The sequence below is a fragment of the Musca domestica genome, unplaced genomic scaffold (assembly GCF_030504385.1).
Source record: "Musca domestica strain aabys unplaced genomic scaffold, Musca_domestica.polishedcontigs.V.1.1 4, whole genome shotgun sequence".
NCBI classification, from domain to species: Eukaryota; Metazoa; Arthropoda; class Insecta; order Diptera; family Muscidae; genus Musca; species Musca domestica.
The window spans coordinates 22,955,781-22,970,211 of NW_026712328.1; the positions used below are offsets into that span (position 1 = coordinate 22,955,781).

Here is a 14,431-nt window from a genome sequence, read left to right on the forward strand (position 1 = left end):
TAAACTTATCAAAAAAACTATAAAGTGTGCGTTATAGAAAAACGTGGAACTAAATATTCAATGTTCTGCCACTGCGCTAGAACCCATTATGAACTAAAAATACCAATTTTTATCAACATATCGAATGTCGGCAGGTACCGTTACATGGGAGCTATACCAAAACGTGGACCTACCCATACGAGCTACAACCCATTACGAACTACAAATACCAATTTCTGGACAAATCCGTTAAAAATTGTGTAAAAATCAAAACACCGAATATCGGGAGGTATGGGTTTATACGCAAACGCACTATACACACAATGTTCCCCCAACGGAGCTAGATCCCATTGTGACCTACAAATACCAATTTTAGACAAATCCGTAAAAAAAGGTGGTAAAAATCATCAAAATACCGAATATCGGGAAGTACCGTTATTGGGGGATATAGGAAAACCTGGACATACAATGTTCCGCCACCGGAGCTAGAACCCATTGTGACCTCCAAATACCAATTTTTAGACAAATCCGTGGAATAAAGTGGAAAAAATCATCAAATTACCGAATATCAAGAGGTACCGTTATATTGGGGATATACGAAAACGTGGACCTATACATATTATTTTTAAGCCACCGGAGATAGCACTCATTATGACTTACAAAAACAATTTTTAGACAAAATATCCTGTAAAGGATTGTTCCCAAAGAAACCGTTATTTCGACGAGGCACGTTTTGGCCGTATCAAATGATATATGTATACCCTCTGTTGCTATATGTTTTAGGGTATGAAAATATACATGGCAATCAAACCAGGAAAAATGTACGGTTCAAATAGAAAGAAAAATGTTTGCTGGGATGTATATATTTATCTTCTTCCCTCCCCAAGTACATCTCATTATGGTTCATATTTACAGTCTACGATCAGTGAGAATCACAAGCTACTCCCTTATCAATGGCAAGCTATATTTAATTTTCTTTCCAGATAGACTGGACAGTCAGTTGCAAATCATCTGCCTTGAAGCCAAGTAGTGAACTAATTTTCGTTATTTAAATTTTAAATAAAAATAAATGTTTTTAAGTTTTGCGAGAAACGCGTGTTTGCTGATTGGCCTATGTGCGGTAGCAAATACCGGTAATTAAGCTTCTAAAAATTTTGCTGTTTGTAATTCCGCAATCATTGTGTTGTTTGATGGGAAATGGAAATCGTCTTTATGCTTTGAAAGTGATCTTTTTTCTCGGAATAGATTGTAGTCAGGAAAAAAATTGAGTTAATTCCCGGTAATTCTCTCGAAATAAAAGAGCATGATACTTGCCGTTGATTATCAAATAAATTGTGTCTAAATCGTTAAAGTGTTAAAACACCATTGGATACCGCTACATTTCAATAATTTCGTCACAGGTTTTATCCTTTGTCGGATATTGTTGTAACTTAATCGGAAAAATTAAAAACAAAAAAATTATAATTGAAGAATTAAAATAGACTGCGAAGGTGATAAATAAATCGGCATATATTTGCAAGTACAAAAAAAAATGTTTTGTTCGAATCCAAATATAATATGGCAAATGTTTATAAAATACTGGCAATTCAAATCAGAAAATTTAACATTTCAAATACAGTTTATTTTATTTAAAAAATCTAAGACTGTGAATAATGACCCATGGCAAAAAAGATTATACAGAGCTTTCGCTCCGATATCAAAAGGCGCTAAATGGAAGCAAATGAAGTTTTCAAAAAGTGTTAAAAAAAAAAAAATAAATAAGGAAAACGCATAAGTATACTGATTAAAAAAATGTAAAATGTCGGACCTGCAATATAACAATACAGACACATCAAAAGCGCAAAACAACACTCTCACAGTGCTAAATAAACATAATATTAAAAAATTAATATTAAAACAACACAACAAATACAAAATCAATAAGTTATCAGAAATAATATTGAATAAATAATACAATATTGAAAACAAAATGTGCGCCTACAATTGGAAGACTTCAACAATTCTTCTGGACATATGGTTTTCTCAATATTTTTTTAATTTATCTGATTCACTAAAAATTATTAGAATTCTACTAAATATACAGGGTGAGATGAAAAAACTGCCACCAAATTTTCCCAGTGATAGCTCATTGTTTTGTTTACAAGCGTACAAAAGCATTTTCGTGAGAATTTTCCAGAAAAAAGTTATTCGTGATGGAATTCAAGCGTGATAGTGTGATTTCTTTATATTTGGCTGGAAAACGAAAAGTGGGTATCGTTTGAGCACTCCAGCATTTAAATGTGAATAAATCTTTTGTGTACCATTGCTCGTTACCGTGATACTGGCAGCCTAGCCCTACGTCAAGGAAGTGGACGGAAGAAAACAGCAACATCAACAGAAATGGTTCGAAAAGAAAAGAAGCGACTTGATCGAAACCCGCGTCACAGTGGCCGAAAAATGGCTCGTGAGCTGAACATATCCATTCGGCAAATGTTGAAAAATGAGCTCGGGGTAAACGATAGAAATTCCAAAAAGTGCAAGAACTTACCCCGCAACAGAAAGACAATGGACTCAAAAGAGCTAAAGAGTTGCTTCGCTTGGCCGAAAGTGGTGAACTGCCGAATTTGGTTTTCTCCGATGAGAAAACATTCGTTGTCCAGCAGTTTGTAAACAGACAAAAAGATCTGTTTTCTTGCCAAAGAGGTCATCTGAAAATGTGCACCCTCGACTGGCCACCAGAACTCAAGCGCCGGCCATGGTGATGGTGTGGGCCGCCATAACAGCCGTTGTTCGCTCTCCGCTCGTATTAAACGCTCGTATTATCGCGAAAATATTCTGGAGGGTGTATTAAAGCCTTGGGCACGCAAACATTTTGGCTGCAGACATTAATCATTCCAACAGGACTCAGCACCATCTCACTCAGCACGCGCCACCCAAGAATGGTTACAAATTGAGGTTCCTCGCTTCATTTCCAGCGCACAATAGCCACCAAAATCTCCGGATACCAATACGTTGGACTATTGTGTCTGGAGTATTTTTGAAAGCAAGGTTGGCACTAAAAAATTCCAAAGTGTCGATCACCTCAAGCAAGCGCTCCGCCAGGAATGGGACAAAATACCGTAGAGCAACATTCGGACAGTGTGTGACAATTTCATTGGCCGTCTGAAGGCCATAATGCGTGCCAAAGGTGACTAATTCCAACAAATCTAAACTTATTCAAAAATTTGATGCTATTTCCGACATTTTTTGCTTTCATTCAATAAAATTGAAAAAAAAAATGTAAATGAAATGATTTTGTTGCAATTTTTTTTATCTCAATTTATCTGAGTAAAAATTCTACTTTAAAAATTCTAATTCTATGTGTCTCTCTCGTGTTTTCAAAAGTTTCATATCTCAAAAAAGCTGATTTTGCAGAAAAGTTTGATTGAACAACTGAAACATAGTATTAAAAAGGTAATGTCTCGTAAACAATTTAATAAACTCGGCTTCAACCTTGCTCAGAGACTTAGGAACTTGAAAGCTGAAAATATATGCGAGAATGTAATGCGATCTCAATAGCTTAAAATGGTTTGTCACACTGTGAGTAGTTGGTCGCTCAAAACAAAAGTTTTCGAGATGGATTTAAATATTGGCACAATATGGACTACAAAAACTTAAAAAAGGCGTGTTTTCATATATAACACTCTTAGAGTAAATGAGCGATATGTATGTGAGTAATTTAAAGTGAAAAAAATCCCATTACACCAATCAAATGCTTATCTATAATTGTATTACAATTTTACTACACGGAGCTGTTAATCGTATGCCATCAGGTCATTTCAAAGCGATAAGCTAAAAAAGAAACATTGCAAAATTGATTTTTTATATTTCCGGAAATTCTGGGGACTTGCGTACCCTTCACTCGGTATTTGCAATTGCAGATATTAGAACTTTCTACGAAAGTCGTTGAATATAGTACTAATGTTATATTTGTAATACAAATAACTTGTTATATTGTTAATGTCGGAGCTCCGACACATACCTATGGTTTAAAATGTCACTTTTCAAAAAGGAACATTGTCAACATTGAATAGAAAACATGATATTTTTAGAGATCAGGCAAATTTAATTTAAGTAACACCAAGCGATAATTGTTTTTCAGAATAAATGGAATTTCAGTCCAAATTTTAAGGTGGTTATTTTTCTAAGATTTTTGTCCATTTTACATGGAAAAATTATTTTTTGGCTAGTTGGCCCATAAATGACTCCGAATTTAAATATTTTGAGCTATGAGCTGGATAATCCACTTTAATCACTTGGCATTTTAAGTTCTTAAAATAAAGATTCGCAGAGCGGAATATTTTCAAAAGCGATATACTATTTGGTATATCTCCATGTAGCTTCTAAAATTTCGGTGTTTCAATGATTTTTCCAATTTTCAATTGAACGGACTTTAATTTTACTGTGCCCTCATTGGACGGAAATGTGGTCTTTGAAAATTGTTTCACTATATATATTCGCATTGTGTTATATAGCTGTTCTAACCAGTTTCATACGTGAAATTTTTAATTCTCATTTTCCCAGCCGCGTCGATTTCATAACCATCATCGTTTTGTACACTAATTTCATTTAGAGTAGGATTAGAAACAAGAAACCATAACAAAATGTCAATATATGAAGTCAAATTAAAAAATGTATATCATGCGAACTGAAAAATAACAAAAACAAGTAAAAACAAGTAAGCAAAGGCTATAGTCGTGCGGGGTAGACCATGTGATACCCTACAACACTACAATATGTTAGAAGCCCCCTTATGTCCAAATCCATTTTAGAAGATTTTCCTTTGTCTTAGAGCATTTCCCATATATTACCCTTAGCTTTTCGACCAGGTCATTAGCGGTATATTTTGGTATTTTTTCACACAAAGCTGCTGTTGGTCCAAAGTAGTTGTTGGTCCATTTCAACCCCTAAATATATTGCGGATATTATTAAAACAAATAGGCCTGGCCCTTCTGAGCCTAACCGTATCCTTGTGAAGATTTTCGTGAGGATCGGCCGACAATTGTAATCTGTATATAATAACACCAACCTGTGTTGTAAGGTGAAAACAAAATATCATGAGTCAAATTGAAAAAATCGCACGCGGTAGAAAATATGAAAAAATGTCACAAAATACTACAAAATCTATATCAAAATCATTTTTGGCATCTTTCTATGTGATTTTTTAGATTTTATTCTTTTATGCCAAGAGGGCATTCTGAATTGACAAAATTTGTCAAAATCTACAAGCATTCTAGCTAATATCCCTTTCCTTTGTATATATACATTGTATATATTTCGCTATATGTATCCGATATATTTACTATCGGCATGTACGTAACGGTCAGAATGGACCTGTACGTCTATTTGTGATTTCGCCGGGATTAAAAATATTCGCGGTTTATCTAAAATTTGACTTTTATTTAGCACAAATGTTATGGTTATATTACCCGATGACCATCAGAATTGGAAGGCTTCTACCCAGCCCTAAGCCCTCTAGCCCCATGCTAGCTTCCGCTACGATTGGTCTATAATTGTAACCTGTAGAGCAACTGCAAAATCAGGAAAATGTTCAGTTTTTGGTCCATTAGAACCTAAATATTATGCAATCATCTCCATCCATTCTGGCCCTAGCCCCACCTCCATTCAAAATTTCATGAAGATCGGTACAAAATTACGACCTGTAGAGTGATTACAAATTAACATGGACAGATGGACATATATAGCTAGATCGACTCGGTGGGATAGAAAGATCCATATATACTTTCCTATGTGGGAAACCGATTTCCGAGACTATTCGAACGTGGTGGGAATTGTCAAAATCGGACAAGACTTTCTCGAGTTATGAGCGTAGTAATTAACATAACTTTTCCTTATTAACATAAATTAACCTTATTAACATTAATCCTTACACAGGATGAGATCTAAAAACTGCAACAAATTATTTTTAACTTATTTTTTTAATTTTATTGAATGAAAGCAAAAAATGTCGGAAATGGCATAGAATTTTAGGATAAGTTGTAACTCCTCGAAATATTCATGTCAGACCCAACAAAGTGTATATATTCTTGATCAGCGTAAAATTCTAAGTCGATTTAGCGATGTTGTTCTGTTTGTCTATGGTAATCACGCTAACTTTATAACGAATTGATATAGAAGGCTAAAATTTTGCGTTTCATGTAGCCCCCATATGACGGTACCGCACAATATTCGGTATTCTGATGATTTTAGCGATATTTTTTACAGGAATTATTTCAAATTTCGTATTTTAAGTTCGTAATGGGTACTACAGCCTATGCAAAAATCGCGTATGTAGGTCCACGTCTTCGTATAGCCCCCATATAACGATACCTCTCGATTTTTCGTATTTTGATGATTTTAGCGATATGATTAACTGGAATTGTTTACGTAGTTAAAGTTCGTAATGGCAGGTCTATGTCTACGTTTGCGCTCCATATAATGATTTGATGATTTTAGCCACATTTTTTTACCAGAATTGTTTCAACAAATTTCGTAATTGAATTTCGTATCAATTGTGGGTTTCATTTGAGAGGTATTTTTCTACGGATTTTGTGTGGAGGGTATTAAAATAATAATAATTTTGCAGACTTACTTCTAGGTTGAATTCGGCCATATGTACTAATTTTTTTCATTCTCCAGCTGTCGAACTTTTTTACTTTGTTTTTTAACAGAATTGGATACATTTTTATATTTCGGGTTCTCCCGATTTTAGTTATTTTTAAAGCATTTTTAGGCATCTTTTCATTTTAAACCAAACGGATATTTATCATTAGGTATTTACGATGACTACTCCAGTAAAAATTACTCAGTAAAGTTTATTGAGAAAATGTTATCTCTCAAAAAGTTATCGACGAACATTCAGTTAGACCAAGAAAACAGCTGTTTCGAAAAAATAATGCATTACACTTTTAAACTGTTAGAACATAAAATCAGAATTGCAAATTTTATTGTAAACAAGTAAAAAAGCAGCAAAGTTCGGCCAGGCCTAACTTTTAATACCCTCCTCCATTTGGAAGGATCTTGAAAAATTTCAAAAAAAAAAATCCGAAAACTACCACTTAAATGAAACCCTGCATATATATGGAGACTATACGAAGACGTGGATCTGCATATAACAGTTTTTGTCATAGGCTGTAGCATCCATTACGAACTTTAAATATGAAATTTGAAATAATTTCGGTGAATAATGTCGCTAAAATCAGGAAAATATCGAATATCGAGAGGTATGGGGGCTATACGAAAACGTGGACCGACATGACCCTTTTTTAGCCTTCTATCTCATTTCGTTCGAATGTTTTCTTTATATTTGGCTGGAAAACCACAAGTGGCTATTGTTAGAGCACTCCAGCATTTAAATGCGAATAAATCTTTTGTGTCTCGTACCATCGCTCGTTACCGTGATACTGGTAGCGTAGCCCGACGACAAGGAAGTGGACGGAAGAAAACAGCAACATAAACAGAAATGGTTCGAAAGTAAAGAAGCGACTTGATCGAAACCCGCGTCGCAGTAGCCGAAAAATGGCTCGTGAGCTAACCATATCGCAATATTTCATTCGGCAAATATTGAAAAATGTGCTCGGAGTAAACCATTGAAATTCCAAAAAGTGCAAGAACTTACACCGCAATGGAAAGAATATAGACTCAAAAGAGTTAAAGATCTGCTTTGTTTGGCCGAAAGTGGTGAAGTACCGAATTTGGTTTTCTACGATGAGAAAACATTCGTTGTCCAGCAGTTTGCAAACAAACAAAATGATCGTGTTTACTTGCTAAAGAGGTCAGCTGAAATGTGCACCTTTGGTTGGCCACCAGAAATCAAGCGCCGGCCATGGTGATGGTGTGGGCCGCCATAATACCCTATGATCGCTCTCCACTCGTATTAATCGATCGTGGTATCAGAATAAATGCCGAATATTATCGCTAAAATATTCTGGAGGGTGTATTAAAACCTTGGGCACGCAAACATTTTGGCCGCAGACCTTGGGCATTCCAACAGGACTCAGCACCATCGCACTCAGCACACGCCACCCAAGAATGGTTACAATGGCCACTAAAATCTCCGGATACCAATCCGTTGAACTATTGTGTCTGGAGTATTTTGGAAAGCAAGGTTGGCACTATAAAAAAAAACCAAAGTGTCGATCACCTCAAGCAGGCGCTTCGCCGGGAATGGGCCAAAATACTGCAGAGCAACATTCGGGCAGCGTGTGACGTTTGAAGGCCATAATTCGTGCCAAAGGTGACTAATTCGAACAAATCTAAATTTATTCTAAAATTTTATGCTATTTCCGACATGTTTACTTTCATTCAATAAAATTTAAAAAAAATAAAAATTATGACGTTTGACTTTGTTGCAGTTTTTTTTATCTCACACTGTATATAATTTACCTTATTTCATTTTGATCATTATATACGTAGAGTATTTAAATAATAAAAATTCTGAAAAAAAAATTAAAAGCATTATTTACTAAACCCTGAACCTTTGATTTCCATCTTTCCCAGATTCCTTAATAGCATATGGCGCATGTAAAAACCACCTTCAAGAACCGGGCATTTGTATCAAACTCGCAGAATGCTCATACATACTAAACATGTTAACTACCAATCTGACTGAGGAAACACGACATTTCATGAACAAGAGCCAGTGTGGTCATGATAGTTCGCAAGATTCCCTTGCGAAAAGAATACTGGTAATAAAAAATATACAAATTTTCTAAATAATTCTGAGTCAAAATAAATGTTCATGCATCTGCTTAACAGGTTTGTTGTACTGAACGGCCTCATAATAGAAAAGGGGAAACAGTGCCGGGTAATATATTACCCAAACCAGGCGAATGTGGAACAATGTTGTCAAATCGAATACTTGGTGGAAATACAACCGAAATTGATGAGTTTCCATGGATGGCTTTAATACAATACAAGACTGGTAAGGCGAAAAGGTAAATAAATACTTTGTAATTTCTAGTATTTCTCAAATATTATTTAAATACTTTCAGCTCCCGATGCTTTTGGTTTCTATTGTGGTGGTAGTCTTATAAACTCACATTATGTCCTAACAGCGGCCCACTGTATCAAGAATTTAAATATTCCAAGCCACTGGGAGCTCTATGCTGTGCGTTTGGGAGAATGGGATCTAAGGCAAGATCCAGACTGTGTTGTAGATACTCGTGGACGCAGAGACTGCTTTGATCCCTATACCGATATTCGCATTGATTATGCTATTGTTCATCCGTCGTATATACCAACATCGCTGTATAAATTTAACGATATTGCCCTCATCCGTCTTGTGGACAGTGTAACACGTTTGACGCACTTTACACCAATCTGTTTGCCTGTGGCCAAGAGCATTCGCAGCAAATTATTTACAAATCAAGTTATGGAAGTGGCGGGTTGGGGTGCAACCGAAAATGGTACAAACAGTCCGATCAAGTTAAAGATTAATCAAAAAGTGTGGAATGCAACACGTTGCAAGCGGACATATCACTCCCACGGAATGGCCATAAATTCGAACTTTCAAATGTGTGCTGGCGGCGAGGAGGGTGTCGATACGTGTTTTGGCGATTCTGGTGGCCCTTTAATGGTAACGGAAAGAATTGATGATAGCAATGTATATTTTGTTGCCGGTCTTGTATCCTACGGACCCCAACCATGTGGACTGAGCGGTTGGCCCGGTATCTATACCAGAGTTGGAAGTTATATGGATTGGATAATTGCTAATTTATTGCCATAAATAAGTGTGATTTGTGACATGCTTTAACAATTTGAGATTTCTTTATATATATTTATATATTTTTTTAAAACAATTAATTTAGGCAATAGATACACTGTGAATAAATTTAAAGATTACATAAGGAGTGTTCGTTTACTCGATAATTTTTACAAATTTTTACTGGAGAGCGTGAGAGCGAAATGGGAGAGGCATTTTGGCATTTGAATACAGAGAGTTTGTAAATTGTTACTGGAAAAATTTCCTCTGTATGTATTATGTAGTAATCAGTTGTTTTGTTTTTTAACAAACAAATAAATTTAACCAATCTATTTTGAGGGAAGTGTTTATCAAAGCTATTAACCATAAATCATTTGAGAATGGATGATAAGCTACAGCGTGAGATGAAGAAACTGCAATCAACTTCAGACTGCTGTCATTTCAAAGCCATTCGACCGACAGTTGTTAGAATTATTCCAGTGACAGCTCATTATATTGTTTACAAGCGTACAAAAGCATTTTGTTGAGAATTTTCTAGAAAAAATGTTATTCGTGATGGAATTCAAGCGTGATAGTGTCATTTCTTTATATTTTCTATTAATCGACCGTGGTATCTGAATAAATGCCGAATATTATCGCGAAAATATTCTGGAGGGTGTATTAAAGCCTTGGGCACGCAAACATTTTGGCCGCAGACCCCGCTTCATTTCCAGCGCACAATGGCCTCCAAAATCTCCGGATACCAATCCTTTGGACTATTGTGTCTGGAGTATTTTGGAAAGCAAGGTTGGCACTAAAAAATACCAAGCGATTGCTTCGCCGGGAATGGACCAAAATACCGCAGAGCAATATTCGGGCAGCGTGTGGCGATTTCATTGGCCGTTTGAAGGCCATAATTCGTGCAAAAGATGACCAATTCGAACAAGTCTTAACTTATTCTAAAATTTGATGCTATTTCCGACATTTTTTGCTTTCATTCAATAAAATTAAAAAAAAGAAAAAATTATGACGTTTGACTTTATTGCAGTTTTTTATCTCACCCTGTATTTCCATAATCAATATGAATGTTTATGTCGATTTAACCAGCTTTCGAACGAAGTGAAGTAGGTTAATAAAATTTTGTTTAAAGGTATTTTAAAACCGTATAATTTTTGATATTGAAAATGGGCCATATATTTGGTATAGCCCACAAATAACAATACCTCCCGAATTAAGGTTTCTTTGGAAAGTTTGTATTCTTGCAAAGAACTGCTTATAAAGATTCAGATAAAGGCCATAAAAAGTTGGACCTGGGGCTGGATTCTTGTTCTATGAAAATATGAAATGAAAAAAATTTATTTTATAAAATTTTTCATTTGACATTTCTTTCCTTTATAAAAGTTTTCATTTCACATTTTAATAGAACAAGAATTGGGTCCCTGGCCGAACTTAACTACTTACTTATCATAAACAGTATGTGCAATCATACATTCAGAACTCCCTTCAATAGTACCCCAGGAAAAAAATGGATGTAGTATAATTTGAATTAGTGACACGGCATGCTTTACCAAATTATCATGAAATCGAATAATCAATCTCATCAGTAATCAACTAAGCGAACAAAATCACTAAAGATAAACAAAAGCTCATCAGTAAATAATAAGAAATAAAGTTAGAATTTATTTTCAAATAACCTGTAGAAACAAGTGAACAAAAATAAGTTATTAGTTTAAAATTAGTGGCAAAGATTCATTAGAAGAGATGTCAACATTTTAAACCAAGATGCGCTTTAATGTTGAAGGATTATATATAGAGCCAATCGTCAGTGTCTTTGGAAAGTGAGGTTCATTTGACGTCCGAATTGCATCTTGTGCAATGCATTGTGATTCATAAAGGAGCTTAATTTTTGAACAAATAAGCTGTTGAAACATCGTCCTGAAAAAAAAAACGTTTTTCTATATCCGCCATTTCGTCCCGACTTTGAGTATTTTCATTCTTTTGGACACTGTTTCAACAAAATTCGTTGCATTTTTTGAAATTTACAGTGAAAATGAAAAGTTAGGGAGAAACTACCACACATTCATCACAGGAACGTATGCAGGATGGGACCTCCACCGAAATGTTTACTTTTTGACATTTTTGTATATTTCACTTGGAAATATGTATGTATGTAAGTATGAATATAAATATAAAAGTTATGAACTGTGCGAAATCCTTGCCAAAATTTTACATTCAGGTTTTTGATTGGGATATTAACATTTCGAAGAAACTAACTGAATTTTTCAACTGAATGGGCTAGTAAAGGGTTTTTTAAGAGTTATAGAAAATTTAATGTTTGAAGATTATTTCATGCAAATGTTGACAGCGATTGCACATCAAATGGTCCATCCGTTTAGTCAAATTTTGATATTCTCTTTCCAACATTTCGGCTGGTATCTCACGAATCCCTACAAAAAATATTCTAAAGGCATTAAATCGCACGATATTGGGGGCCAATTGACCGGTCCCGAACGTGAAGTAAAAAGGATAACTCCGATTTCAAGTTTTTTTTTTAATTTTGGCCATGTTTTCCAATTAATGTCGCCAAATTTAGACCTTATGAGCTCTTATTATGTAGAAACGCTATTTACAAAAATATCAATATAAAAGGATGTCCCCTGTATTTATTTATTGTGAGGGTAAGGGATTTAGTGTGTGAAGTGTTCTACGCACCAAATAAACCAATTTGAAGCCAAATCGATAGGAAAATATGGCATAAGCCCACAATAAATAAAATCAGGGAATGTATTTTTATAAGGTCTGTATAAAAAGCTTTTCTTAAAGGAAAAATTACAACACTTGAAAAAATACTTGATATCGGAATTATCCTTACAAGGCGACTATTTCAAAGAGTGGACCGATATGAACCATTTTCTGTACTATTGGTTTCGGAATTAATCCATAGATCTCTATCCAAAATATTGCGAAACATATGTCAAAATATAGAACAAAGACCATAGAACTTTTTTATGGAACATATAAAGTATACGAATTTCTTTTGTTCAGAGACCCACAATGAAATTTGATCTCGAATAGTTCTAACTTTGACACTTTTCCCAATGAATAAAATATAAAGGGAAATTTTGATTTGCAGTAAACACTTGTTTAATTTACAAAACAAAAAATAATAAAAACAAATACATAATTTTCGCAATTAGTACATACATTTTGAATGTATTTTTCATAAAAACTATTGTACTTCTTTTTCGGACATCTTTCACCCAAAACGACATTTTATGAAACTTTCAGGAGTTTAATAGAAACAAGTAAAAAAGCTGTAAGTTCGGCCGGGCCGATCTTTGAATATCCTCCACCACTTGAAACGAATTTTCAAAAAAAAAAAATAAATAAATAAAATCCGTTAAAATTTCTGTTAAAATCTAAAAAATACCGAATGTAGCCGTTATATTAGGGTCAATACCATGACGTGGACCTGCAACTTTTGTCATAAGCCATAAGAATATTTGAATGCGAAAATTGAAAAAAAAATCTCTGAAAAATGTAGTTAAAATCATGAAAATACCGAATATAGGGAGGAACCATTATATGGGGGCTATACGAAGTCGTAGACCTGCACAGACAATTTTCTGTCTTAGGCTGTAGTATTCATTACGAACTTCAAACTCAAAAATTTAGAACAATTCTGGTGAATAATGTCGCTAAAATCATCAAAATACCGAATATAGCAGAAACCGTTATATGGGGGCTATACGAAGACGTAGACCTGCACAGACAATTTTCTGTCTTAGCAATTTCTGTGCACAGCGAACTTCAAATACCAAATTTGAAACAATTCAGTTGAAAAATGTCGCTAAAACATCAAAATACCGAATATCGGGGGGTACCGCTATATGCGGGCTATACGAAGACCTGGGCCAAATTTGAAACAATTTCGGTGAATAATATCGCTAAAATCACAAAAATACCGAATATCGGGTGGTACCGTTATATGGGGGCTATACGAAGACGTGGACCTGCACAGACAATTTTCTGTCCTAGCAATTTCTGTGCACAGCGAACTTCAAATACCAAATTTGAAACAATTCAGTTGAAAAATGTCGCTAAAACATCAAAATACCGAATATCGGGGGGTACCGCTATATGCGGGCTATGCGAAGACCTGGACCTGCACAGACATTTTTCTGTCATAGGCTGTAGTATCCGTTACGAACTTCAAATACCAAAATTGAAACAATTTCGGTGAATAATATCGCTAAAATCACAAAAATGCCGAATATCGGGTGGTACCGTTATATGGGGGCTATACGAAGACGTAGACTTGCATACATAAACTTAGCTGCCTTTTTACTTTTTTTTTTGTTTTGTTTTGGAACATTGATGCAATAATACTTAGCCATACAATGGAAAGAGAAATTTCTTCTCTTTGTTGACTAATTGTAAGATTTGACGAAAAATATTTTTATTTTTAATATCATCCTTCTACAATGATGATGGAGATTTTTGCAAAAACTCACACTCAACCCTAAAATATGTTTTAAATATTCCTGGCGTATTCTTTCCATTCTATTTCTTTGTGTTGCACAATATTATAGACCAAATTGAAGATAGTTTGATAGTGAAACAAAACACGAAACGTGAGCTCTTTAAACAAGTTTTCCAAAAAGATTATAAAAAATCACACATTATTTTATTATTACAATTTTATTTATTTATTTCTTTTTTTTTATTTATTTTTTTTTTATACGAATTTTT

The 14,431-nt window shown here is 34.6% G+C and overlaps 1 protein-coding gene across 1 annotated transcript; it reads left to right on the plus strand.

The window, feature by feature from the left end:
- The first annotated feature begins 961 nt into the window (after positions 1 to 961).
- LOC101898026 (serine protease easter-like) lies at positions 962 to 9,845 on the plus strand. Its single transcript, XM_059126732.1, has 4 exons — positions 962 to 1,112; positions 8,497 to 8,684; positions 8,755 to 8,920; positions 8,991 to 9,845. Exons 1-4 carry the CDS (start codon positions 1,049 to 1,051, stop codon positions 9,722 to 9,724), a joined length of 1,152 nt encoding a protein of 383 aa, XP_058982715.1. The 5' UTR covers positions 962 to 1,048; the 3' UTR covers positions 9,725 to 9,845.
- The last annotated feature ends 4,586 nt before the right edge of the window (positions 9,846 to 14,431 follow it).